The 27,374-nt window shown below is 45.5% G+C and overlaps 1 protein-coding gene across 2 annotated transcripts in view; it reads right to left on the bottom strand.

Moving 5' to 3' along the window:
* Positions 1 to 2,236: 2,236 nt before the first annotated feature.
* The window catches only part of RNF216 (ring finger protein 216), an 883,004-nt gene continuing 857,866 nt past the window's right edge, over positions 2,237 to 27,374 (bottom strand). For both annotated transcript variants that reach the window (XM_085629139.1, XM_085629141.1), the window contains one exon: positions 2,237 to 4,910. In XM_085629139.1, the coding sequence (XP_085485265.1) occupies positions 4,585 to 4,910 (326 nt within the window). In that variant the 3' untranslated portion in view covers positions 2,237 to 4,584. The remainder of the gene's footprint in view (positions 4,911 to 27,374) is intronic.

The raw sequence follows: 27,374 nt of genomic DNA, 5'->3' as shown, positions 1-27,374 counted from the left end.
ATCATTTCCCAAGGGTAGGGCCATTTTTTTTAAATTACTGATTCAGCCTAGTGTTCAATCCTTTTCATATAAAAACTATTTAGCAGCAAATATAATAGTGGCAATTCCAGCATTAAACTGAAACTAATTCAGATGACTTGCGGCTGCATATCATTTTCACACTTAATGTTTGTGTATGATTTTATAACTCTGCCTGTTATTTCTGGTGTAATCAAGTTTGCAATGCATACAATATTTAATTAAAATCCCAAAATCCCCAACAAGTTATAACAAAGTGAAGTAGCAAGTAAGAGGAGTCAAATTTACTTAACCACGCTTGAGACAAAAAAGAAACTAGATTCAACAAAACTTTATTTGCAAAAAATTCAAATTACATATAGTACATTTTTACACACATTTAAACAAGGGATTAATATTTCACTACCAGAAGATTAAAGAAAAATAGGCTTTACTTTTTTTTGTTATAAACCACCTATTTATTTTCTGCTATGGTTATACAAATTTGAAATTCATGCATGGCGCTTCTGTACAGGTCGCTTTTATTTTTAGATGTTTTTGCTAAGTGCAAATACAAAATTCCACTCTCCACCTTTAAGGCAAGTAAAATGGAATGCTGCAAAGGTGAAACATAACTACCTGCTGCAACAGCCAGGTGGACCTTTAACCTCGTGTGTTCACAGGCCAAGGTATTTAAAATGAAAAACAACAATTAGACAAATCTATACACAAATAACCTGAGGACAAGCCTACCCTTAATGCTTTTTACAATACATACAATTGATGATATGAGTTATGTCCGTGTGTTTGGGAGAAGCAAACCATTACCCAGAATTTTACTTACCTTACTGTGCAACATCTAATAAAAAGAAGACCTCTATGTGTTTTCCAAAACCACACTGCTGGGATTGTATGTATATATGTATGTATGTATGTATGTATACATATGTGTATATATATTATATATATCTATATAATAAATACACACACACACACATTTGAGGTGAGCAAATTTAAAGTGTCGCTGGTGTTGAGTACTCTATACTTTAGCTGCTTTCCACCTAAACTTGAGAACTACCCAGAGTTCTTTGCTTCCTAAAAAAAACAAATATATACACACACACACACACACACACACACACACACACACACACACACACACACACACACACACACACACACACACACACACACACACACACACACACACACACACACACACACACACACACACACACACACACACACACACCTATACTCATACATACACAAATTAAATTCTGCCTACTGGTTGACTTTCTAATTAAATCAACACGTTGAGTTAAAGTGGTGCTACGTTGAGTATTTTGAAATTGAATAAGCAAAATAAAAATTCTCTTATTTATAGCATGCGAGATGCACCAATGCTATGTGCTTCTTGCTTACAAATGTAGGATTGCACCAGTATTGAAACGTAGGATTGAACACAGCATTGAAACATCCTTAACTAAATACCCACTATGATGTTCACAGTAATCCGAGACAATAGACAAGATACTGGATAGGTCAAGAAAACCTCTGAGGCAGTTTATTGTTTTTGATGTCTATGGTGGACGAACAACTGGGTAATTTCCAGTATACCACAGTCGCTGAAAAAAGACCTTTCATGCAGTCAAGCAAGGGGCATAGCAGCAACTAACTCATCACTACCTGAAGACCAGAACATCCTTCATTTTACCTGAAAATATGTCCTGGGAAACATTTTTAAGATCACACAATAGAGTTAACTGGAACGGGAGACCTGTGGAATGTACACCGATTATGGGAGAAGCTACGCAAAGGTGGAGGAATAGGAGGTTTTGGTTTCTTTTCCCTTAGATACGCCCAGTCTAACCACTGCTTAGAAAGGTTTCTAGTGCCAATCCAAACAAAGCAAATAAGATAGCTCACAGCTCCTGAAAATATCCACCTACACTTCAGAGGACAATAAGGCCAACAACTTAACTACAAATGCCCATCTTTAACACAGGGAGTGAACACTGGGTGTATAGGCAGGAATCGGCCTTCTATTTAGGATAAGTTTTCATTATGAACTGCGTTTCATGGTAGTGAAGATTAACAGGAAGATAACACAGAGTAACTCACTAACACAACCGTACTCTAAAGCCAATGTACAATTACTGGAGTCCTAAGAAGAAAGATCCATAACTAAATAACCCATAAGCAGCATCCTCAATCAAAAAATGAAATCAATACTGGCTTTTGATTAATTTGCAACTTTAATAGCATTTATTAAATGGGGGCTAATTTACAATTTACAAAGTCTCTGTATTTTTCTTAGCAAATGCTTTGAAATGGCTTACTTTTGGAATGCAAAATCGCACAAGCTTCATATTAGGAGTTTAAGAAAACATAGCTCACAATAATGCATGAAGACTTCTATTGATTAAATGTCAATTAGGTAGTAACATTGAAGGTGTTAATTTAGCATCATTGAGTGGGTGCCCCAATGATATAGCGTCCGTTTAATCTGTGTGTTCAACACGACAGAGGATTACATTAGTACAAGTGTTGAAGCATATAGCCTCATAAAAACCATATCTGTGCCATAGAAACCTGCCGTAAAGCTTAGCCATATAGATAACCTGGAATTACACTTTGAAGAGTATGAATCAAAAGTCAGGAATTCTCCTGCTCCCCACACCTGGTAATCACAGATTCAAAGCGTACACAGAATCCATGATGTTGGTAAATGAGATTCTACGACTTTCAGAAAACCACAAGACACTGACACTACAAAAAGGAATAGCTGTTACCTAGCAATTTAATTACTGGATTATGTAGGTGAGGTTTATGGTCCAGAGAGAGTAAACAAAGCATAAACAGCCAGGGTCCCAGCATTAACATTTATGGGGAAGGTGGAGGTAAGGTGACGTTTTAGCCTGACAAATATGTTGTCGAAAGTGAAAGGGATCCTACTGCACTGCTGAATGCCTCAGAATTTCAGGACAGTCATAATATTTTTAAGGGAAAATGATTTCAGCGTTAATTCACATCCTCAAAAACCATTCACAGCGAATCAGACCGGTTAGTTTGTCTCCCTTGTGCACCCAACCCAAATTAATAAAAGTACATTCAGTGTAATTCGACAATGTGAAATACTATTTGACGTAAGGAACTGACTAACATGAATAAAGTAGTTGCCTTGCACAGCTTGCCTAAAATTGTTCATGCAAACAGACCTTTCATTAATTCAAAACAAAAAATAATTGGCAAACAATAATGATCAACATCTTTTTATATAGAAAACAAACCTACACAAAACTTTACAAAGCCGTTGAATCAATGGGCTGGGGGTGGGAGAAGAGTGTGAAGAAGGAGAAATATATTAACTATGCAAAACATGAACATATAAATTCCAAGAATCTTCTATCAGCTTTATCTTATTTTAAAATAAAACAGTTTCTAAACCCTTACAGAATAAAAAAAGAATGGTACGAAACTCCCATATGCAGGAAGCCCAAGTAGTTTTCCAGTAAGCGTAACATATCAGTATGGTGAATGCCACCAGACATCAGCAGCAGAAGTTCTTCCATGACAAGCTCTGGTAAGACTTGCCCTCCAATGTTTCCGAGCCTTGGTTTTGAAATACTCCTTCCACCAAGCAACAGGCACTCATCCATCGTCACATAAAAATTGGTTTTCCCTTGCAGATATACATGTAAAAACTAGCTCAAAAGGAAAAATACAGTAACAAGTAGGACAATACGATGTAACTGGAAAGACTTTGCCTCAAAAGGTTAAGTCCTGGTTTCTAGAGGGCACTATAGATATTTAAACTAGTAACAAGAACATCAATGACAGTTGTATGCTAGGGTCTAGGACAATGCTGTGCTTATAAAATGTGATGTGTAAGCAGCAGAATAAGGGCATAGAGAAAAAATAAGTGTCTGTAAAGACAATTTTCTCAACGGAAAGGTTATTTTTTTATTATGGTTTCAAGTTCAGAAAATAGTTGGAAAGACCAGAATGCAATAACATAATGGTAAGCTGATATTTCTTCTAATTTCCAAATTATCTGGAGAAAAAAAATCACTAGTCTTCTGCAAAATCATAATAGCAAGAATTTATGATCTTTCAGAGTATTTCTGGAGACAACAGAAACATGTGCAAATATCTGCAGGCTCAGGTTTTGCCTGTTCAACTTCTTCATCACCAAGAGGAGCACCGTCTACTGTGGCAAGGCTAACTGGAACTATGAGGGCCTTTAATTCAGCTACTTTAACATCTATGATTCTTCGCAAGCCCTCACTAACGAAGGTGAACATGTGCCAAAGAGGAAGCACGAGCATCATAAAATGGACACCTGAGTGCCTTATTTAGATTCAAACCACACAATGAACATCTGTAGGTGTGGTTAGTGTGTGCTAACAGACGTCGCAAAGGGGGAAGAGTCTATCGACAATTGACACATGACATGTGGAGAATGTCCTTGGGTGTGTACCAGCACTCCACTTCTTTCAGCTAACCCCCTGGAAGAAAAGTATTCACATACGTTATGCCATTGTTGGCTCCCTGTTAAGCTGCTTACTGCAAGAGCTCTTGAAATCAATACCTATGCCTATGTCGAGGCTGAGGACCAAAGTGCATGGGTAGGTTGTGCTCGAGCTCCATGTTGATGGCGGGGAATTCATAGTTGAAACGCATAAGGGGCAAGGGAGGCACATAAGGAGCTGGAATAGGACCCATGTTTATTGGAAGATTGTTGTACACGGGACGGACTGGAGGCAGTGGAAATGGGGGATGCACAAATGGATAGGGGGGAATTTGATGTTGGTGCATATTCTGTGGGACTGGTCTGGGGATGACTTCCGCCCTTGGGATCTTACGAGGCTCCTCTTCAATCGGTGGACCAATCCTTTTGACACCATTTTCTGTAGTGAGAGTAAAAAGCGAAGCAAGTTAAGGGTTAACATTAAGAATCACAATTCATTAATTTGCTTTTTTCAGTTACGTTTGAAGACCGAGAATGAGGTGACAAATAATGTTGGAAGAGCAAGGCTAAATAAAAAAAATAAAAAACACATTAAGCAATGTTTCTTCGTATATAAGGAACTATAACGTGAGAAAATCCAGACCCTACTGCGCAACCGATTCCATTAGGTAGCCGAGTATTCTTGCAAGTACCTTATTGCTGCACTGGCAAAATTCTCCTAGTTTTATTAACCTTCTGAGGCCTAGTTGCAACTGCCAACAGAACTGGATGTTAAATATAGAGTATAAACATAAGGAAGCCAAATGATGCAAAGGGTGAAGTGGGAGGAAGGAGGAACGTTTGAAACTTAGCTGCATTTGGAAGGTTGCACTGTAAACAGATAGACCTTATCAGTAAACAAACTGAACATGAAAACACATTTTTAGACAAATCTAAAATTGTTTCTGCATACATGAAGAGGTCAAATTAGTGAGGCCATTTTTGCCATATGATTAAATGGAAATTAGCATCCATCTGTAACACTAGGTGTGGTTCTGCCAATCAGGAGGCTGGATTTGAGGGAATAGTTGCTTCTTCACCATTCCCATGTCAAAGCGTAGTGAGCTTTATTAATCCTTCTCACACCAACATTCATTTCTGAGCAAAGAGCCTTTCTCTTCCCCTGCTGTCAGAGTCCAGGTTTGGATCCTGACTGAGGCGAGAAGCTGGTTTCTGAGAGGGAGTGAAAGTGAGGTACGTGGGTTTTAGCGATTGAGCGTGGGATATTAATTTGGCAGGAGGAAGCAGGAATTGGACACAGGGCCACCTTCGGATTAGCTTACGTACATCCTGGGAGCTTTGGGGGGAGAAAGAGCATGTAAGGTGCCAGCAGAAGTGCAGACTGGGCTGGGGCATTATCAAAGTTTAGAGGCAGGGTCAGCAAGCTTTCATGATTCAACTAAGCTTTACATCCAAAGTTAAATCGTGCAGTGTTCCATTTTGTCAATTGCTGTTAACTGAGGATTGGTTTGGAGGGATCATAGGGGTGCTGAAAATGCAAAACTGGAGCAGTGACATTAAGCCTAGTGGCTTCCTATCACCCCAATTCATTTTGTACCTTACAACAGAATTTAATGCGTACCATACACTAAACATTTTTGATGTGCTTCGGAATAGAAGGAAAGGCGAGCAAGAGGAGAGAAATATCTAGAGGCATTAGCAAAGGTTTTTTCTCATTCTTCCAGATCTGCTTAGCCAAAGTTGTGTGGCAGCTTTTGAGTGTGTCACAATCTAATCAATATTTTAATCCTTCCGCACTGATAATGTGAAACATTCAGTAAGCAGCCTAAAGTACGATGGTGAATGTATTGCTATACAACGGTGGGAAATTTGCCCTACCAAATGGAATGTCTGGGAATATGGTTGAGGGAGTGCAGGCATATGATGGTAAGTGTGCTTACGTAAGATGGTGGGTGTGTTATTATAGGATGTTCGCTGTGCTGAAGTAAGATGGTGGGTGAATTGATGAGTGGACGCCAATTGGTGGTAGCATTGGTGTATGATGGTAACTATGCTGAAAAATACTGTTTCCTGTGCGGATATGTGATGGTGGGTCCGACATGGTGGAGAGTGTTGGCATACGATAATGGGTGTTTGCTTATGTTCGTTGTGTGGACTTACGATGGCTGTGTTGGTGTATGATGTTGGCTGTGTTGGTATATGATGCCGGATGTGTTGGAATGTGATGGGGTGCATTGACGTATAGCTATGGGTATGTTAACGTATGATGATGGTTATGGTGTATGTGGATGGCTTTGGTGGCGTACAACAATGGGTTAGTTGGTGTAGGACAGTAGGTATGATGGTGTATGTTGGTTGGACGTATGCTGAGTGTGTGTAGCGCATGATATGTAGATGCACAATGCAGTCTTGAGGCAAGATGGGCGGTTTTGCGTTGTATAGTTGAGTATTGGCACATGTGAATGTGGACATGTGATTGTGTGTGTGTATAAATATGATGTTGCTTGCGTTGACCTCTGGTAGTGGATGTGTTGGCGTATGATATTGGAAAGTTAGATGTATGGTTGAGGACGTGGTAAGAGTGTGATGTGGGTTTGTGGTTGTGTGATGGCGGGTTTGTGGGCGTATGATGAACATGTTGATGTATAATGGAGGTTGTGTTGGTACACGTAGTTGAATGTGTGGATATACAAAAGCAATGCTTTTGCTTAGGATGTTGTTTTTGTGGAAATATGATGGTAAGTCTGTTGACATATGTTGGTTGTGTGGATATGTGACCATAAGCAGGTTTGTGTAGGACTGCCTTCAATAGGTGTGCTGGTATAGGATTGTGGTTGTGTGGACGTATGATGATGGATTTGTTGACATATTATGGCAACTGTGTTAGTATAAAACTATGGCTGTGTGAATATAAGGTAGCGGTTATATTGGCATACGAAGGTGGGAGTGTTAGTGTATGATATTGTGTGAATATATGATGGCAGGTGCATTTAATGCTTCTGAGGATGTATGAGGTTAGTTATTTGGGCATGTGATGAAAGCAGCATCAATAAGCTAGGACTAGGGATGAGCAACAAAGGGTATGGGTTAAGACACTGCAGGGCTGGATGAGGAGTGGTAGGAAAGCATAGATGAGCTTGGTGTGGGTGAGCAACACAGAAGTGCAGATGTATGAAGGGGAGAAGATCCATATAGAAGAGAAAGAGCATGAAAACACATGCATTCCCCTGATTGCCAAAAGAAAAAGGTAGCTCCAGGCATGTAAGCAGTGGAAGGACAAAAGCCAACCAATGAAAAGGGTCATAACGAAACTATGCTCCAGGAAATTGACAAAAACATAACCAAGAAGAAAAAACATCAGAATTAAAGGCTAGAAAATAAGACCGATGTTAAAACCATCAATGATATGCAAAAGGCTGAGCTAAACCCTATTGTAAACGATCGGTTATATTTTTTCAACAGGCAGCTAATATCGGTGTATAGATGAGACATGAAAAAGGAGAGTGAGCTGATTACTATAAAGGTCTTGTCCAAACGTTGGGTGGGAGAGAATCTTCAAAAACTCCTATCTCTGAATTGTCCAAGGCTGTTAATGGATGCTGCCCACGTGCTCCTTCCCTTTCATAAAACAAAGGGGCTGTGCGGATTACATTAAACCGCCCCTGGGCCTTGTTTCCAATTGGGAAGGTGAAATCTGACTCCACACCCCCCCCCCCCCCCACACACTGCTGTACTTCTGTGGTGTCTAAGAAGGGGGAATTCTTCCCCACCCTTTGGTAAGTAGAGGGGGCACAGTAGGTCAGCATTAGGTTGCCTATCTTAAATCTGCTGTAGAAATTAAGAAGTGAACATAAATTTGACAAACTACAACATGTCACATTATTGGCAATATGAACATCCGTGGGACACAGATTGAGGCACCAGAACTACAAACTAATTCTCAAATGTTAGGAAAAAACACAAACAGCAAGAAAAAGAAAAGAAAATATTATTTATAAGTATTGACATTTTGTTTAAAGACATACTATTGAAGCTACAATGACCAGTATATGGAGCGACTTTAACATAGATTCTGCACTGAAGCAATTTACTACGAAAGGTCCCTGATCTGCGTCTTGCACATGAGGCACTTATTCAACTTTTCCAGATGAAACCCTAACAAAAATGTTTGAAAAGGAAACGGATGACGAGATTGTAGCTATAGAAGTAAGATTATTTGCTTCATGACATAAGCAGGCTATAAAAATACTGCTTACATAAGTACGGCCCTCTAGGTTTCAAAACTTTGAATACAAACACAGGCAAGATTATTGTATATTGATTGAAAAAATCAACACTGTTAAAAAGTTAATTCTGGTTCTAGCTCAAACATGTTAAACCTGTAACATTACCTCCTGTGGGCGAATCAGCAAACAATTAGCAATCAAGCAGTGTAGTTAGATAAGGTTTGGTATTCAATTCAATTAAATTGATTCTTTATTTGAAGCCTGAATAGCTCCATAAAATACACAAATAAAAACAGATACACAATAAAATGTGTAATACAATAAAAACATCGCAGACTCCAAAATTACTCAGTATAAAAACTGATAAAAATCATGGGGTATTTAGTATGACATAAGGAATAAATGCAATACAGTAATAGCTAAACAAACTTCCTTTGCCTCACCACCACAGTCGAAGACTGCTACAGATAAACACAAAGTGCGTTTGTAATTGTTGTAAATATAATAAGTCTGGTCTGCATTTACCAAAGCCTAGACCCCTCAACAGTGGTAAGATATATTTCTTTCATGGTTCATGATAAAAGTCGTAGAAAAAGACAAGATGTAAAAAAAAAAAATTGATTGCTTTGAAACCCGGTTGGAGGTTAAATTTCTCCTCTAATCCGCATGGAAAGGCAACTTGCATATGTATTGAATTTAATCAGAGTCTGGTTAACAAAAAACGTTGGAACCTGTTCACCCAGCACAAATACGGTTGAATTCCAGGTTGAGATGATAAAATGACATATGCATGGCCAGAAAGTTAGCTGGTATTACCACTAATAAGCTCTCCTTCTCTCTGTTCCAGCAAATAGGACCATAAGAACAACTTACTAACCTTTGGTAAGCATTATCTGGTAGAGACAGGATGATCTAGCCTCAGACTTCTTACTCTATAATCCTCACCCAGGCATGAGACTGGATTTTTTTTTCCCGCAGCATGAGCCCGCGTCGGAAGAGGGTGCGGCATGACTCCGTGTCGACGTCATCACGCGAGGTGACATCGATGTAGTCCATATAACTCCGACTGACACGCTGAAATCAGTTTCTTCCGTGACTATTGCCCACGCTCCAAATGTGGAGCCACATATAGAAACGGCCTATTGAAACAGTGTTCTAAAATTATTTGCTGAATACGAATTTGGAAGCCCACGCTGTCCAATCGCTCGAGTAACTATCAGGGGCCTATTATAGACCGATCCGGACTTCTGAATACCGGCGCGGTTTCACAAACAAAATTCAGAGGATACACGTACCTTTTAGTACTGAACATAGGAATTACGACAAGCGCACAGGGACAAACATACTTTGGAATTTGTCTTTGGGCTTCCAATTATCAACACGCTCTGGACAACTGTAATATACGTTGTATTCTGCAATCAGATACTTTTAGGTTCTACGATATAAGTATTTGGGACAACTAATTAGGTTGATCTCTGGAACTAAAGCTTGTGAAACAGGTCGAAACAGGTCGAAGTTTCTTTGGGAAATATACGAAAAACACTATTGGGTTTCACACTTTAGTCGCGTCCTGCAAAGTCCATGAAGAAGCAGGGTTGGCCACGATCACGAGTACTAAATCTTTTTTAGAAAGCCTTGAGGAAGTCACTGCATGTGACGAAACTCGTGTCGGCTGTTCTCGCGCATCTTGATCAAGACTACGTAGCATTGAATTCTTTGTATAATATCTCCCCATTTGTATGTTTTTTGAAACAGGGGTTTTACAGTCTTGACTGAAATTGTTAGGTTTCAAGATATCTGCATATATTAAAGAAAATAAAGTATTTTGTACAAACTGATCTCTGTTTGCCTGTGACATATTGGTGATATATTTTTGTGAAGTCAACGTATTAAGGTTCCACATTAGAAGGAATATAACTTTTAGAGTGCCGGGGTATAACTATGTTGCATTGCATCTCACAGTGACTGTTGGCAGCACCTGTGTATTTATGCACCCAAGGTAGTAGGGTACAGTTTTTACCCTCAGTGGCACCGTAACTAATTGTTCCATTGCTTAGAGTTATGAGGAGAGTTAATCACACACGCGAGTGCCCAGTCTAATTGCATACATTTCTGAGGTGAGACCCCTTACACACTACTACCGCCTTTTGTATTGCTGCTAAAATAAAAGACACCTTTGAGTTAAAAAAAAAAAAAAAAAAAAAAAAATCACTGAATTATAATTCCGTATGTGAATTTCTTAAATACATGGAGATGAAAAAGGACTGTATCAAATAATACCAGAGTTCTTATTGTACTTTGTGAAGTCTCACAACTAAATTGAGATCAAAGAAGAGTCAGTTCGCAGAGCGTGGAGGATCGTAAGGAATCTGCGGCTAAATCCCATGTCTACCTGATAATGCGTTACTGAAGGTAGTTAATTTGTTCATCTGATACAGACATCTAGCCACACATTCCTTACTTCAGAATCAAATACCAAAGCATACCATCCCATGAGGAGGAGCTGCGAACTGAGACCACAAAAAGCATCTAACTAGAACAAAACTGGTCTAGAACAAGGGAAAAAGACTGGACCTTCATAAGAATGTAGGTGAGCAATATCATGCTTTACAATTTAAAAAAAACTGGGGAAAACCACAGATAATTAAAGTCAGAAGATATTCAAAATATGGAAATAAAGTTATCCATGTTAATATGACAACTACGGTAGAAGCCAATCAACAAGATGAATAGGAAACAATGCGCACCCTGAAGGGGATCCGAACCCGTGCGTGCTCACCGCATAAGCACGGTGAAAGGGACCGCAATAAGAAAGCATAAAAAAAGAAACCTTGAAGCCTAGCGAAACCCGAGGTTAGTACGTGATCTTACAATATGAATAAAGACTAATGATGGATGATCTAGAAAAATCCCACATGCTGAAACTAGAAAATTTGAAAGGATTCCATAATAAAAGAATCAGAAAATAAACCTCAAAATGCATATGCAGTCTAGGGACCACACTTTGCGAAGGGCGAAGCCAACTACAAACAACTAGAGGTAGGTAATGATGAAAGTTTTCCCCTATTACAGCAATGCTCCAGTAAGAAAATAATAAAAGGCATCTACAAAAAGTAGAAGGTATGAGGCAAATGCCAAGTGCCCTCATGGCCACGTGAATGAATACCTTTAGAGAGAAGAAAAGGCACATCGTTAGAGGGAAAAAGACCTATAGAAAGAAGAAATCTTTAGCAGTAACGCAAAGCGTTATAACAACTCGAAAGAGTGAAAAATATTAAGCACCATTCATAATAGAAGGAATAGATTCGATGGAGAGACTACGTCTCCCTGGAGACCGGTAGTAGCATGACAAAATCCCATGAAAAGAAACAATCATGTACAGGGAACATGTACAAACCAACCATACCCACAGGAAAGGGTGGACGAGCCAGTCAAAAATCAATTGCTATAAGACAGAACCTGAAGAGCAAAACACAGTGTTTATAATATCATAATCTTGTGGCCGACAAAGATCATATATAGTGAGGCTCCCATGGAGGTAAAAATATCAAAAGTATCTAACAAGGGGCACCAAACTTCATGGATGTATGCTAATATATGTCCAAGAAAAAAAAAACAGAGGGTGGGACTCTGCACCCCTAAATGAGGGTCCCATAGTGAACAAGCTGAGAATCCCAAATCAGTGAGATAGAGCTATAGAGGGAGATAGAAAAAGAGATAGTGTGTGTGTGTGTGTGTGTATATATATATTTATATTTTAGAAATGCTCATATGGTATACAAAGAATACTCTACATAGAGTACGAAATGCACCATGAAGCTATCAACTCTTGAGCTCTTCTGCAGAATAAAGCAAACTACAAGACCTGTATAGCAGTTATGAATCAAAAACTAAACACAAACAGCTCAAAAACTGCCATCGACAGAGCTGAAGGAGAAAGTCATGACTCCTGCGCTAAGCAGTAAACAGTTTCCAGAAAGCCATGTATCGTGGACTATACTTTGAAGAATACAATTGTACTGAAAATAATTCTTCACAATAAATGCACTACTGTAATTGTAACTAACCAGAAGGGCCAGTTGAGAACGTATACAGAACCACAAGGTTAACTAATCAACCATAAACTCCTGCAGTAAGCAGAAACACCACAACTGTTGCAACTAGATGAAGACGTATTGCAACTCAGTCATGTATAAGCACTTCTGGCCACATAAGTCAGAAAGAAGGAATCCAACCAGATGCTTCAAAGGCATGTCTAGGTGTCTTTAGCACACCATGCAGATCTAAATCGCTGTAAAGCCGAATCAGCATTGTTAGAATCCGGGGTCTCTGGTTGGCGCAGGTATGCACTTGCGACAAGCAGGGACCCTTTCCTCTAAGTCAGGGCAAAGGATCACCTCTTTAAAAATAACCCCTGCTCACCCTCTAGGTAACGTGGCGCGAGCAGTCAGGCTAAAGTTCCAGAGGGCATAAGGTTAAGCGTTCAGTTTGTCCCACACAATAATCACCACCCCACCACACAAAAGACACAAGGCTGTAGTTATCAAAAATAGAAGTCTTTATATAAAAGGTTTTCTTTCAGGCAGGTTGCAAAAATACAGTTCTCTTGACGAAATAATCCAGTTACTCTTTAAATGCTTAAGGGCAGTCCACAGATCTCAATATGGCACAGTTCTAGTTAAAATCAGGTTCTTAGGTCTTCTGCACACTTCGTAGCGCCTTTGGGATGCTCTGGGCAAGGTTTTGACAGTACCTTGCCGTTTCTCACGCTTCCCGCGTGAGCCGGAGTATGGTTGCCGAGTCCCACGCTTCTCGCGTGAGCACCGGCAATGTCTTTTAAGGCGGTACGGTCCGGACAGCCAGGGACGTGCCGTACATGGAGTGAAGCACCGGTACGGTGCGAACCCGGGTTATTTAAAAGGTAGTACGGTTCGAACAGGCAGCAGTACGAGTCGAACCTAGAATATTTAAAAGGCAGTACGGTTCGAACAGGCAGCAGTACGAGTCGAACCTAGAATATTTAAAAGGCAGTACGGTTCGAACAGGCAGCAGTACCAGTCGAACCTAGAATATTTAAAAGGCAGTACGGTTCGAACAGGCAGCAGTACGAGTGGAACCTAGAATATTTAAAAGGCAGTACGGTTCGAACAGGCAGCAGTACGAGTCGAACCCACTATATTTAAAAGGCAGTACGTTCGAACAGGCAGCAGTACGGGTCGAACCCACTAGGTCTCAAGCAGGTACGGCTCGTACGTAGGCAAGTACGGGCCGTACTTTTAGCGCGATCGTCCCCAAATACCTTTGTTCTGCACGGGGATGGTCCTGGCAGCCTCAGGTTTCGACGGAGCGGTGTCCCACGTCGCGGTGTCGTCCCTCGCAGTCAGAGGGCGGCGGTGCTTCGTGGGGCACCCGAAGAAGGTCTCAGCCACACGACCAAGGGCAGAGGAGGGGGAAGCAGCTCCGGGGTAATCCACAGCGCGTTGCAGCGCGATCAGCTTTTCAGTGGATCACAAGTGTGCACAGGGCCTCGCGGTGATCTTGACGGCACAGGGTCGCCAGGGCTCGGTGCGCAGGCCTTCAGGTGCCTTTCTCCGCGTTGCGAGCTACGGCTCGGAGGGGCTGGTACTTGCGGTGCTTGGACCAGGTAGGCTGGTCCTGGCGGTGCTCATGGTAGTCCCAGGTGGCAGATGTCGCGGTGTAGAGAAAGGGGGGAGAGGCACACAGGTTCTCTGGGGATCGGCGTCACGGGATTGCGTCCAGCTCCTTCTCCTCTTCTGGGGGTAGGTTGCGCCCACTGTTCCTGGGGCGCAGATCAGGGGGCAAGTTCACAAGCAAGCCCTTGGAGATTGTTCAGCACAAGTTGATTTAAAGTTTTTTCCTTCAGTCTTTTCCTCTCCTTCCAGCAGACAGGCACCCACTGCAGGCCAGTCTCTCAGGCAGAGAGACAGTATTCTTCCTTCAGCTTCTCCAGGTCCTTCTCCTTCAGGCAGAGGTTTGTTGTTGCGTAAACAGGATCTGATTTCTTAGGAGCAGGGCTCCCTCTTTTAAAGCACAAATCCTTTGTTCTTTGTCACCAGGGGGCCTGGGCCTGGCTCAGTCCAGTTCTGGAGCACTTTGTTATGGTGACTCTGCTCTTTCCTTTCAGCAGCAGGGCAGAGACATCAGCCGCTCCACAGGGGGCGGAGCCGGCTTTGTGCTGGCAGGGCACAGGTCTATTCAAGAGTCAAGGTGTACTCCTCCCACCCATCCTGGTGTAATCTCTCTACCCACCACCTGGCAGCCAGCCTGTCTCCTGGAATTCCCCAGCCCTGCTCCTTACTGTTGCTAGGCAGAACACACACACACAGCGCAGAGGCGGACTGAATGGCCAGATCAGTAAATACTAACTTTCTAAAAGTAGTATTTACAAACATAGGATATTAAAATAAACTTTACTAAAAGAAGTATTTTATTATTCTGAGTTCAGGCATACTAAACATGACTTTCTACCATGCTCTATGAGTCCGCTGGGATTACAGCGTGTAGTAATTCCAGCAGCCCATTCTGGCCTATGGAGAGCAGGTAGCCTTCAATAGTGAAAAACGAAAATGGCTGTAATTCACTATTAAGACATGCCACACACATCAGGGCATGTCCTACCTTATGCCTACAATGCACCCTGCCCTTTGGGCCTACCAGAGGGGTGACTAATATGTAGTTAAGGGAAGGTTTAGGGACTGGCAAGTGGGTGCACTTGCGCAGTCAGCGCGACAGTACCAGACTGCGCGCAGGTTCTGCAGTGGCAGATCCTAGACACATTTTACTAGGCCGCTTCTGTGGGTGGCACAACCAGTGCTGCAAGCCCACTAGCGGCATTTGTATTTACAAGCCCTGGCACTCCTGGTGCACTCTACTAGGGGCTGACAGTAAACCAGATAAGCCAATCATGGACACCAATCAATGTATACACTTTACAAAGGGAGCACTTGCACTGTGGCACTGATTAGCAGTGGCACAGTGCCCTGAGCAGCTAACACCAACAAAACACAATGAGGCACATCAGCAAAAAGTGGAAGGGAAACTCAGGCCAAGGTGCCAGGTCTAACAAGCATGTACACCAAATAAATGTACAACATCAAACGTCATATCTTTCAGGCTATTCTGTACAGGCTCTGAAAAAACCAGACTAACGCAGCCATGCATGTTTGTGCAGTGCAACTGACTGACTCATAGCTCTACCCAGAGAATCGGTGGTGCCCATACCACATTTTATGCTGAATTTCGCCACCTTTCGGTCCTATTGCACCAAATACAGCAGGTAACTTTTGGCTTTGTCTGGAAGAGACGGCACCAAACTCCCCACCTTGTCACATAACGCATGGGGAAACCTGCAGAGAATACACGCAGTATTCAAACACAGAAATGCTGCACTAACTGAAGTCAAAATCCTTCTCCCACAACTTTTCAGCCATTTGGACTCAGTGCTTGATGGAGGGAGGACATTTGGGTCTGTAGAGGCTAGAGCTACTTGCACAACCAGACCTTTTGTGGATGGGTGTTTAAAGAGACAATTAGGATCCCCACGGGCGGGCCGATGCCTATGGGATATACAGGCATTCGAGTTACTGGCCTTGCCCAAGCCCCTAAAAATATGTCATGTAGAGACTAATTATAAGGGAGTAAGGTTTCCACACCGTCTTACCCTGGTGAAGAACATCAACCAAAGGGTCTGTGGATAATTCCACTGATGTATGCTGCCAATCTAAGACAAAAGCCTTATTACCTCAACATGAGAGGAACTCATCTCTGTTGCCATACCAGGTGGATAAAGTAATTCTGAAACTGGGAAGGTCCCAAGCCCACTAGCCTCACCCAGGTGAGTGAGCCAATTTTCCTCCAAGGGAGGCTTAACAGTATTGCCCAAAGGGTTTTGACACCTCATAGTCTCCCCTGTGTCTCCTTAACTGTGCATCCCCGAAGGAAGAAAAGAAACAGGCTGTACAGTGGCACATGGAGAGTTGCTTAAAGGCGACGGCCCTTTCGGCGCCGCATCCAATTCTGTCCAGAGCGGCGATGTGTTGACGTCAATTAGAGTAATAGGTGCGGCGTCAACTGGCGCCACCGTCATTGGCTGACCCGACCCGCAGGTGATGACCCCCGGAAGGCTGAGCATCAGCACGGTCTCAAATCCAATAACCGATTCAGAGGGCCCGACTGGCACAGATGGTGAACCAGCCAGCGAGAATCCGATCAGGCATCTCCCACCTCCTTAGGGCTAGAAAGCGCGCCAGATGGGGATTGAAGCCCAAAGACTTTATGTAGATAAATGTAATATTCCTGCATTTGATCTTGTCGCCCTGGCTCCAGGATAGGGAGGAGAGGGGTGGACTCCTGTGAATGCTTTGCAACCAAAGGTTGGGAGACGGTGTCAAAAACGATCTTACGTTTTGAGCATTTGCGCTCCGGTTCCTCCCTCGACGGCCCGTCACTCAACCAGCTCCTGGACCGATCTCTAGACTTCGAAGACGGCTGACAATGACTCAGTGCCTCAGATAGTCGCGCCGCTAGAAGTTTCATTCAGCGTTCACTTAAAGCCTTTGGCCAAAGATGCATGACTCCAAGTCATGGTGGTCACCCAGGCACCACAAACAGATGGTATGAGAATCTTTGATCGACATCTGTCCGTCACAAGATTCACAGGGCTTACACCTTGAAGGCATCGCAAGAAGCACAACATTTCTCACAAAATGTGGATATGGGCCAACCCCCCCAACCCCCCCCCCCCCCCCGAACTGGATCCACGTTGCAAGCACAGAAAAGAAGAACTGACGTCAGCACTTCGGTGAGGGGGTTATATGGACTCAGTCGACGTCACATCGCATGACTACGTCAATACGGAGTAGCGCAGATGTGCTGTGGAAAGAAAATTCCAGATCCAGTCTCACGCCTGGGGGAGGATTCTAAAGTAAGGAATCTGTGGCTAGATGTCTCTCAGGTGTCCTTTCTAATGACCCTACTTAATTCCTTTGGGTCTGTAAAAAAGACATTTGTCCAGCTGCATGTATAGAAAACGAACATGTTCAAGCCATGGGATTCTTTTGCAGCCATCCAAAGATGGGCAATCCCTAATCAGATCCTGAGTTAGTTCAGCTTCAGGCTTAGCCCACACTGTAGGCAATAATAAAAGAGGCAATTGAGATCAGATCCTCAATATATGGGATGTCGAACTCATTATGCCAGATATAATTTGCACAGCTAGGTGCAACCACTAAAAACCTCTTACAGTATTTGTTCTCCAAAACCTGGAGCGCGGCTACACCAGTATGTCCTCAAACCCCGCCCGATAACTGACACCTGCAACCACTTTGCTTTTGTAAACAGTTGAAATTACCTTAATTGGCTTCGTTCCCAATCTTACAGCAAATTTATCCACAGCGTGTGGTGGGATGAGGAAGAAAGGGGGGTAGTATACTGGGCATGTAGTTAGTATAAACGAACAAGTTACTTACCTTCGGTAACGATATATCTGTAAGAAATATAGGTTAGTTCTAGATTCCTTACCTTAGAATATCGGCCCCAGGTGTCAGACTGGATCCGGAAAGTTTTTCATCAGCAGTAGCCCTGCGCGTCAGTAGGTGGCGTCAGTCAACTCCACGTCTGTCGTCGGCGCTGGGATGATGTTGTGGAAGTTACTTAGAACCCACCCTCGCGCGCAGACGTCAGTTCTGTACACAACTTTCTGCGCCAGAAACACAGAGCTATGCAAGACACTAACCACTGGGGCACAAAACTAGGGCCCTGAAAGGATGTCCTTAACCCTAGAAATCAGTTTGCAGAACGGGGAGGATGGGTGGGGCGGTAAGGAACCTATAACTAACCTATGTTTCTTACAGATATATCGTTACCGAAGGTAAGTAACTTGCTCATCTGAAAGAAACAGTTAGTTATAGATTCCTTACCTTAGAATAGATACCCCAGCAATACCAACCCCGGAGGTGGGTCTGCGAACCAAGAACACACCAGAAAGTCCTGGAGAACAGAACGGCCAAAGAAGCCGTCTCTCCGCACTTGGCTGCCCAGTCAGTAGTGTCCACATAGGTGCCTGACAAATATCATTCAGAGGGACTCCTCGTCGCCCTGGTGGAACGGGCGTGTAGCCCCACTGGAGGCTCCTTTTTAGCAAGAGAATAGCAGGCTTTAATACACAAAATGACCCATCTAGCGATGGTCTGCTTCTGTACGGCTCAACCTTTCTTGGCACCCACGTAACCGACAAAGAGCTGGTTATCCACCCGGAACTGTTTGGTGCGATCCAGAAAGAAGGAAAGTGCATTTTTGGGTCCAGACGGTGGAGCCTCTCTTTCTCTTTAGAAGGATGCGGAGACGGAAAGAAGGAGGGCAAAGTGATGGTTTGCCCGATGTGAAAGGAGGGGACCACCTTGCGAAGAAATGATGGACGAGTTCTTAAAACAACCTTGTCCGGATGTACAGCCAGAAAAGGAATGCAGTATTAAGAGTTAAGAGTCGTAGAGGACAGTTGTAAATGTAAATGTAGTTGAGCTTATATAGCGCACAGCTACCCGCTGTGGGTTTCCTGGCGCTTGCTTAGGGAACCCGTCCTGGTATTCCCCTGTGAGATAGCAGGGTATCCACAAGGTGAAAGTCAGGCATCCCGCCGCGAGGGGCCGTTGTGGAGATTAAGCAAGCTATTGCCCAGAGTCGCAGAGTGTGAACCCGTGAGTCGAGGAGGTACCGGGGCGAGAATTATCGAGTCCGTGGAATCTTTAGCCCAAGACCCGCCCAGGCGGGGAATTGAACCCTGGTCCAGGACCGATCTCAGCTTCCGGGTCTGCTGCCTCTAACCCCTGAGCCACACTTCTCCAGTTGTGAAGCGGCTCAAAGGGAGCGCACATCAAATAGGTCAAGACCAAATTCCAGTAATACTGAGGCATCAGGAAGGGAATAGGAGGGAAGACATGAGTAATGCCTTTCATTAAACAATTTACAACCATGGACTTGGAGAATGCTGATCAGGAAGCCTTAGAAAGGCAGAAATTGCCAAAAGATAGCCCTTGATAGTGCCCAGAGCAGACCCCTGCTGGGCCAAAGAAAGGAGGAACAAGAGAACCTCAGAAGGAGGGGCATAAAGGAGATCCACAGCCTTTGCTGCGCACCATGCTACAAATGTGTTCCATCGGCAGGCATATACTGTCTTAGTGGAGGGACGCCTGGCTGCCAAGATTACATCACAGACTTCGGGCGGCAAGTCAAATGACGTCAACTGCTGCCGCTCAGTCTCCACGCAAGGAGGTGGAGGCTGGACAGGTTCAGGTGGAGAACCGTTCCCTGCTGCTGCGACAGAAGATCCTGCCGAAGAGGCAGTATGATTGGAGGATCGATGGCCATGTTGAGCAGCTCGGGATACCAGACTCTTTGTGCCTAGTCCGGTGCGGCAAGAATTACTTGGGCCTGGTCGCGCTTGATCTTCAGCACTCTGGGCAGAAGTGGTATAGGCGGAAAGGCGTATAGAAGACCGCAAAAAAGCGTTGCCTAGCGAGTGCCGCCTTGGAAATTCCAATGCGCAGAATTGCTGACATTGCGCGTTCTCTTCGGTGGCGAATAGATCTAACAAAGGCTCTCCCCAGTGCTGAAAGAGAACTTGCACCACCTACGAGTGAAGACGCCATTTGTGATCCATCATGCACCTGCGGCCGAGTCCGTACGCCCTGAGGTTCAAAGAAACTGCCAGGTGTTGAACCACCAGGGATATATGTCCTGATGTTCCAGCCATGTCCAGAGGTGGAGGGCCTCCTGACATTGGGTCCACGACCCCACCCCGCCTTGTTTGTTGCAGTACCACATGGCGGTGGTGTTATCCGTGAACACTTGCACTACTCTTCCCCTAACAAAGGGAAGGAATGCTTTGAGTGCAAGACGGATCGCCCTAAGCTCCAGAATATTGATGTGGAGCCCGGACTCTGCCGGAGACCAGAGGCCTCTGATCTTCGCCTCTCCCATGTGGCCACCCCATTCCAGAAGGGATGCGTCTCACCACTGTGTGTTCTGGTTGGGAAGGGGAGAGGGACCTGCCGTTGACTCAATCCTGGTTCGTTAGCCACCACTGCAATTGTAGTGCAGTGCCCTCTAAAATCTGAACACAATCGGACAGATTCCCCTGATGCTGCGCCCACTGGACTTCAGGTCCCACTGCAGATCCCGCATAAGCCACCTGGCGTGATCGACCAGCAGGATGCAGGAGGCCAAGAGGCTTAGCAGCCTCAGGGTCACCCTGACCGAAACCCAGGATAGAGGCTGAAAGATCGGAATCATAGCCCGAATATGCTGTTCGGGGGGGATAAACCCAAAACTCTGTTGTGTCCAGAACCACTCAGATGAAAAGGAGCTTCTGAGAGGGAATCAGGTGCGACTTCGGCATGTTGATGGAGAACCCCAGCAAATGCAGGTCGGCCGTAGTCTGGAGGTGGGAGACGACTTCCTGGGGCAAGAGCGCCTTCAACAACCAGTCGTCGAGATAGGGGGAAGACTGGAACCCCTGATCTGCGCAAATGAGCTGCGACCACCGCCATCACTTTTGTGAACACCCAAGAGGCGCAGGTAAGGCCAAATAGGAGCACGGTAAACTGAAAGTGCTCATGACCTACCGTGAACCGCAGGCAACGCCGTTGGGCCGGCAGGACGGGGATGTGCAAAATGTCCTGCAAATCCAACACTTGACCTGAGCGAGCGTCAACATTTTGACGTTCCTGAGATGCAAGATAGGACGCAGGCCTTTGTCCTTCTTGGGCACCAGAAAGTAGTGGGAATAGCAATCACGACCTACTTCTGGGCCAGGAACGCGCTTGATGGTCTCCTTGGCCAAGAGGGCTGAAACTTCCTGTTGGAGAAGGACTAGGTGATCCTCCGACATGCGATGGTACTGAGGTGGCATGGAGGGAGGGGTAGTCTTGAAGGGGAGGGAGTAGCCCTTAGGACTATCTGCAGAACCCGTCCAACGTGATGGTGCGCCAGTGGCAGAGGTGATGGCGGATCCTGCCGCCCATTGGCTTTTAATGGCCCTGGAAGGTCGGACTACGTGGGTTTGGAGGCTGATGCAGAGGGGACTGTGGTGGACTGGCTCGCTTGCTGGACCCCAGAACCACGCCGGTGGTTCCCACATCCCTGGCCGCGCTGGGGCTGAACAGCCTGCACCGGCCTGTGGCTCTGTGCGGGACAGAGTGGGGCACCCCTTCCGTCCCCACGAAAGGGGCGAAAGGCAGACTGCGCAGGGCGGGTGGTGGAGAGACCCAAGGACCTGGCCGTAGCTCGAGAGTCCTTAAAGTGCTCCAGTGCGTTGTCTACCTTGTTGCCGAAAAGGCGACGGCCATCAAAGGGCATGTCCATAAGTGTGGATTGGACATCTCCGGAAAACCTAGTCTAACGCAACCAGGCGTAGCCCCGAAGGGCTACTGACGTGGCAATTATTCTGCCCAGTGCGTCGGCGGTATCCAGCCCACAGCTGATGGTAATCTTCGCTACATCTCTCCCCTCGGTGACAGAATGGGAGAGCACGGCCCGGGCCTCCTCCGGGCACTGAGGCAGCACTTGCGCCACCGTATCCCACACAGAGTGGGAATAATGGCTCAACAGACACGCGGTGTTTACTGACCGTAGTCCGAAGCTGGAGGAAGAAAACATCTTTCCAAGGTGGTCCAACTTCTTGGATTCCCTATCAGGTGGAGCTGTAGGGAAGGTGTTCTTGGAGGTAGAGGCTTGGACCACCAAGCTCTCAGGGGTAAGGTATTGGGAGAGGAAAGTTGGGTCACCTGGGGCCAGGCGGTGGCATCGGGCAACCATCCTATCCACAGGAACCCCTGTGTTGGGCCTAGACCAGGTACCCAAAATGATGTTCGTAAGGGCTTCATTGAACGGCAGCAGGGTCTCCGAAGTGCTCGCTGCCAGCTGAAGCACCTGGGTCAGGAGGTCAGACCTGACTGCCACCATAGGTAGCTCAAGGTGTAGAGCCTCGGCCGCCATATGCAACACCACTGCGTATGATGCTCCCTCCTCCGTAGCCCCAGTAGGAGGAGACAACATGCCTAGGTCTGGGGAGGTAACCAGACAACTGGCATCCCCCAGTTCCTCTCACCAGTCCGGCTCATTCTCTAGCTGCGCAGTTAAATGGTCCTCAGACCTCTCCTAGTCTTCCTCACCCTCCTCTGGCTGCCAAAGAGGCTGAAAATGGCCAGGGTGGAATGCAGGCACAAAAGTACCCATCGGCGCCGAATCCGTCCAGCTCCGTATCCACATTTGAGTGGAAGCCGGGTTCGACATCGGATGGATGTACAGCCGGCGCCGGCTGCGAACGTGGTGCTGGTGGAATCGGCGCTGGTGGAGGTGTTACGAGGTCGACCAGCGCTGATCCGGATCCAGGCCTGGATCCAACGGGGCCTTGTGTTGCAGAGGCCGGAGCCACCGGTGTAGAAGGCCTAGGGCCCCCAGCAGAGTCTGCAGGGCCCAAAGGCGCACCGGCAGAGTTGGGCTGCCCAAAGATGGCATGCATTGCTTCGTACAATTGACGAAGCTGGGCAGGGGTCGCTCCTGATCCTGGGAAGGGAGGGAGGCCCGGAGTCGACCCTGAAGGCTCCGCACGCGGACCGTGGGAGTGGCACCACCCGCACCCTTCGTTGCGTCGGATGAGGGGAAGTCAAAGAGCCATGATGCTTCGTCCACTTCTTATGCCTCGACTTACCCAACTGCGAGTGCGAAGACTTCAACGAGGAGTGATGATGGCTCCGCAATCAGTCCCGTGACCTACCACGCGACTGGGACCTCGAACGAAGCCTGGCCGACTGCAGGGACTCGAGGAGCTTTCAGTAACGCTCCCACAAGACTTCGGGCCATGGGCCGGCAGTCAGAGCACGACTTGGGGTCGTGGTCGCGCTCCAGGCAGTATAGGCACATGCGGTGTGGATCTTTTACCGACATCAGTCGAGAACAGGAACCGCAGGCCTTGAAACCAGGCATCCCTCGTGCACCAGGAGTCAACGTAGACTCGAAAAGAAGTTGACAAAGTTGCAAAAAGTCAGTCAAAAAATGACTGGGGGTACCGCTCTCTCCGGATCTGCGCTTACTGGCGCGGAAAAATAAAGAACTAACGTCAGCGCGTGAGTGCAAGGTCTAAGTAACATCCGTGACGTCATCCCGGCGACCACGACGCTGAGTCGACCAACGCCACCTACTGACGCACAAGTGCTGCTGTGCTGTCTGAAAGCGTGTCCATTGCTGGTGTGAAGAAACAACGCTCTGGAAAGAACTCTAAGCGCCTGTACCGTGCAAGCGCTATCTGGCAGCGCATAGGGATTTACTGCTCGCGTTTCCCGCTCCGCGGGAAACACTCGCTGGGTGAGGCAGTCGGCGGCACGAGTGTGAGGAAAACCACATTGCCCACAAGTCAGCGGGGCCAGCTACATCTCGCCGCCACGCCCCCCTCACCTGCCTTCATTATCGCTGGAAGTCCGCTGAGGAGCGGAGCACTTTCCAAGTGCTGCTGTGCTGTCTGAAAGCGTGTCCATTGCTGGTGTGAAGAAACAACGCTCTGGAAAGAACTCTAAGCGCCTGTACCGTGCAAGCGCTATCTGGCAGCGCATAGGGATTTACTGCTCGCGTTTCCCGCTCCGCGGGAAACACTCGCTGGGTGAGGCAGTCGGCGGCACGAGTGTGAGGAAAACCACATTGCCCACAAGTCAGCGGGGCCAGCTACATCTCGCCGCCACGCCCCCCTCACCTGCCTTCATTATCGCTGGAAGACCGCGGGACGCGCGCGGGCGACGCCGGGCTAAGCCCGGGCAAAGGGCGGGCCCTCTGTGGCCCTCAGTGACCGAGGTAGGCTGGGCTGGGCCCGGTCATTTACATTTTCTTACTGCCTCATTGAACTTGTGTCCACTTTCGTAGGTTTGTGAATGATTTGTGTACTGTTGTAGCTATACTGTATCTCGGACTTACTTGGCCGGTCAGGGATTGACGTCACTTCAGATTTTTACCAGTTGTACTTATTTATATTTTTGATTAAGTCTATTACTGTGGAAAATAGTGTGGAAAATGTCTAAAACACTACGCTCAGGAAGGGTAGTGGGAGTAAAACCTGGCCGAAAATTAATTACCACCCGCACAAGAAACAAATCAGTGAATAACCCACCGTTGAAAGGTCAATGCCAACTATCTGAACTTTGGGATCTAGCTGGTCTAAAAAAATCCAAACTTGTTACGCCAGAAAGATCAGATACTAAAGCTCTGGAATTTCATTCACCAGCCATCATAGACCCCCAACCGCCTCTGGTACAGCATGGGGCCCCACAATCAATGGTAGGGGGGTCTCTCTTACGGGACTCCACAGAGGGGAAAATGACGACCGTAGGTGATCCAGTGCATATACCACCGATCCCTCAGTCACCTATGAATGATAGGCCGGGGGGTGACTTGTCTGCACTATCTAATGACCTGGAACTTTGGGAATGCTACGTAAGCCCAGCTAAAGTGGAGTCTTTGGAGCAGTTTAAAGCCTCAGGGGGTGCCACCCCATCGGGGTTACTGTTGTATAGTAGCACCCCTTCGTTAAATGGCCATGAAATATCCGACTTGTTAAATATTTCCAGGAGCCCCGACCTTAATCTCTTGGATAATTGCTGCACTGCGGAAGTACGAGAAAAGCCGATCTCTGAGTTCATGATCGCTCTGGAACAACTCCTTGCTTCAATCTTACTGCTTTTGGGGAAATTTGTAGGCAGCTCGGACTGTATTCTTGAATCAGTCACTCAAATTTTAAAGACATTGCTGCAGAAATCGCCTGATATGAGGAAGGCCTCTCCCCCCAAGTCTGAGCATTACTTGTCTGAGGGGAAAACCGGAGATACTAGAGGGGAACTGGATAGGAAGGTTGAATCGCCTACTCTGGAACCTCACAAGGATATGCCTCTTACTGCAGCTCCCATCTGCATCAAAAACACAGTTCTGGAGATAGAGGAGGAGGATAAACCTTTGCCTGGCCCTAAAGCGGTCCAGGAGTTGTTTCCTATTTTTGTGCCTGAGTGCGGAAAAGAATCCCTGGACGATAAACCGGAGGTAAAAGAAGAAAGGGGAAAAAATGGTAAACAAAAAATTAATAAAGGTAACAAGAGGAAACCAATTCGAAAATACAGAAAGAAAAAGCAGCGGAGGATTATTTTCCAAAATATTTCAGCGGCAAGGGAGAATGATGAAATCAATGTGGAGCCCTCTTCTACTTCCTTAAAGGTGGACATTGATTTGAACTTAACTACTTTAACCTCTGTAGAGGGGGAAAACGAACAACGTAGTTTGTTTACTCAGGAAGCTACACCGCAAGTAGGGGGCTCTCCCCCATGCTCTCCTTCACGGAGCGCATTAGGAGTGCCAATTTCTTATCCATCTGGGGCTCTTAACCCTTTGGCCCCCCCCTTTGCTGTAACACTAGAGTCGGAAAATTACTGTCCTCCGGCCCGATCTGTAAATATCACTAAGGCCCCGGTGGACGTACGTGTACTAGATTTTGTACCTTTATTTGATACTGACCTTTTGTTAAATAGAGCTTGGCTTCTCAAACGTTTTAGTGAGGTTGAAAGTCTCTACCATATTCAATCTAGAGACATAGAACTGGTGTCTCTGTTGGGTGGAAGTAGGGTATTGAGTATACGGGTGAAATTTTATTCGCCTATTATAACAAACTTGATACTAGAACAAGCCGAAAATTTTCAGCGCCTAGGCATTGACATTCTCCCTATCTCCAACCCAGGCAAGCCAAATCTTTTATGTAACCAGGGGTTTGGGGGTGGTGAGCAAAACGGGGTAACCTCTCCCCTTAGAGACCTAAAAATTTGGGTTTCTAGGGGAAAACGCTCAGTTTCGCACGTGAAGCCACTTCCACAAACTGAGAACTCTTCACTAATAGATGATAATAACCGGTGGAATTGGCTCCATAGTGCATTATCAACAAAAACAAAGGATAACCCCAAATTGTTTCACCATCTTTAACACCGCATTAAAAATAATTTCCTGGAATGCGGCTGGATTCCACAGTTGCCCAGAGAAACTTGCTTTTTTATCTTCTCTGGGTGCGGATGTATTGTGCATTCAGGAAACATGGTGCATTGATACGCTAATTCCATCAAAAGATTTTTATGTCTTGGAAGTACCAGCTGCGCCCTCTAAGAAAGGGCATGCCAGGGGGGGGATTGCCTGCTTATTGTCAAATAAATTGCAATGGAGATTCTCCCATTATATTGATCCTAGTAGACTTTTCCACACAATAACTCTAGAAAATCTGTTCCATAATGGTGAAAAATATCCTATGGTAATTTTTAATGTGTATATACCCCCTGAGGAGCGTTTTAATGATAGTTTGCAGCAGGTTCTCCGATATATTGAACAGATAAAAAATTCCCCATCTTCCCCTGTAATTTTGCTTGTAGGTGATCTAAATTGCAAAATTTCAAATGCTAGTCTGAAACTCTTCAGGAATAAAGTTAAGGAAGAGGTTCATTTTATTCCCCAGACGCTTTTCCCTGAGAACTTGGTGACAAATAAAAGAGGGAAGATTTTGTTAAAAGAATTAGCGATTGGGGATGGTATTATTTTAAATGGAAGATTTCCATCTGACGTCCCCGCTAATTATACTCATAAATCCC

This window comes from Triturus cristatus, chromosome 10, assembly GCF_964204655.1.
Source record: "Triturus cristatus chromosome 10, aTriCri1.1, whole genome shotgun sequence".
In the NCBI taxonomy this organism is placed as follows: Eukaryota; Metazoa; Chordata; class Amphibia; order Caudata; family Salamandridae; genus Triturus; species Triturus cristatus.
The sequence above is the reverse complement of the archived record's forward strand: the minus strand, read 5'-3'. Positions and strand labels throughout refer to the sequence as shown.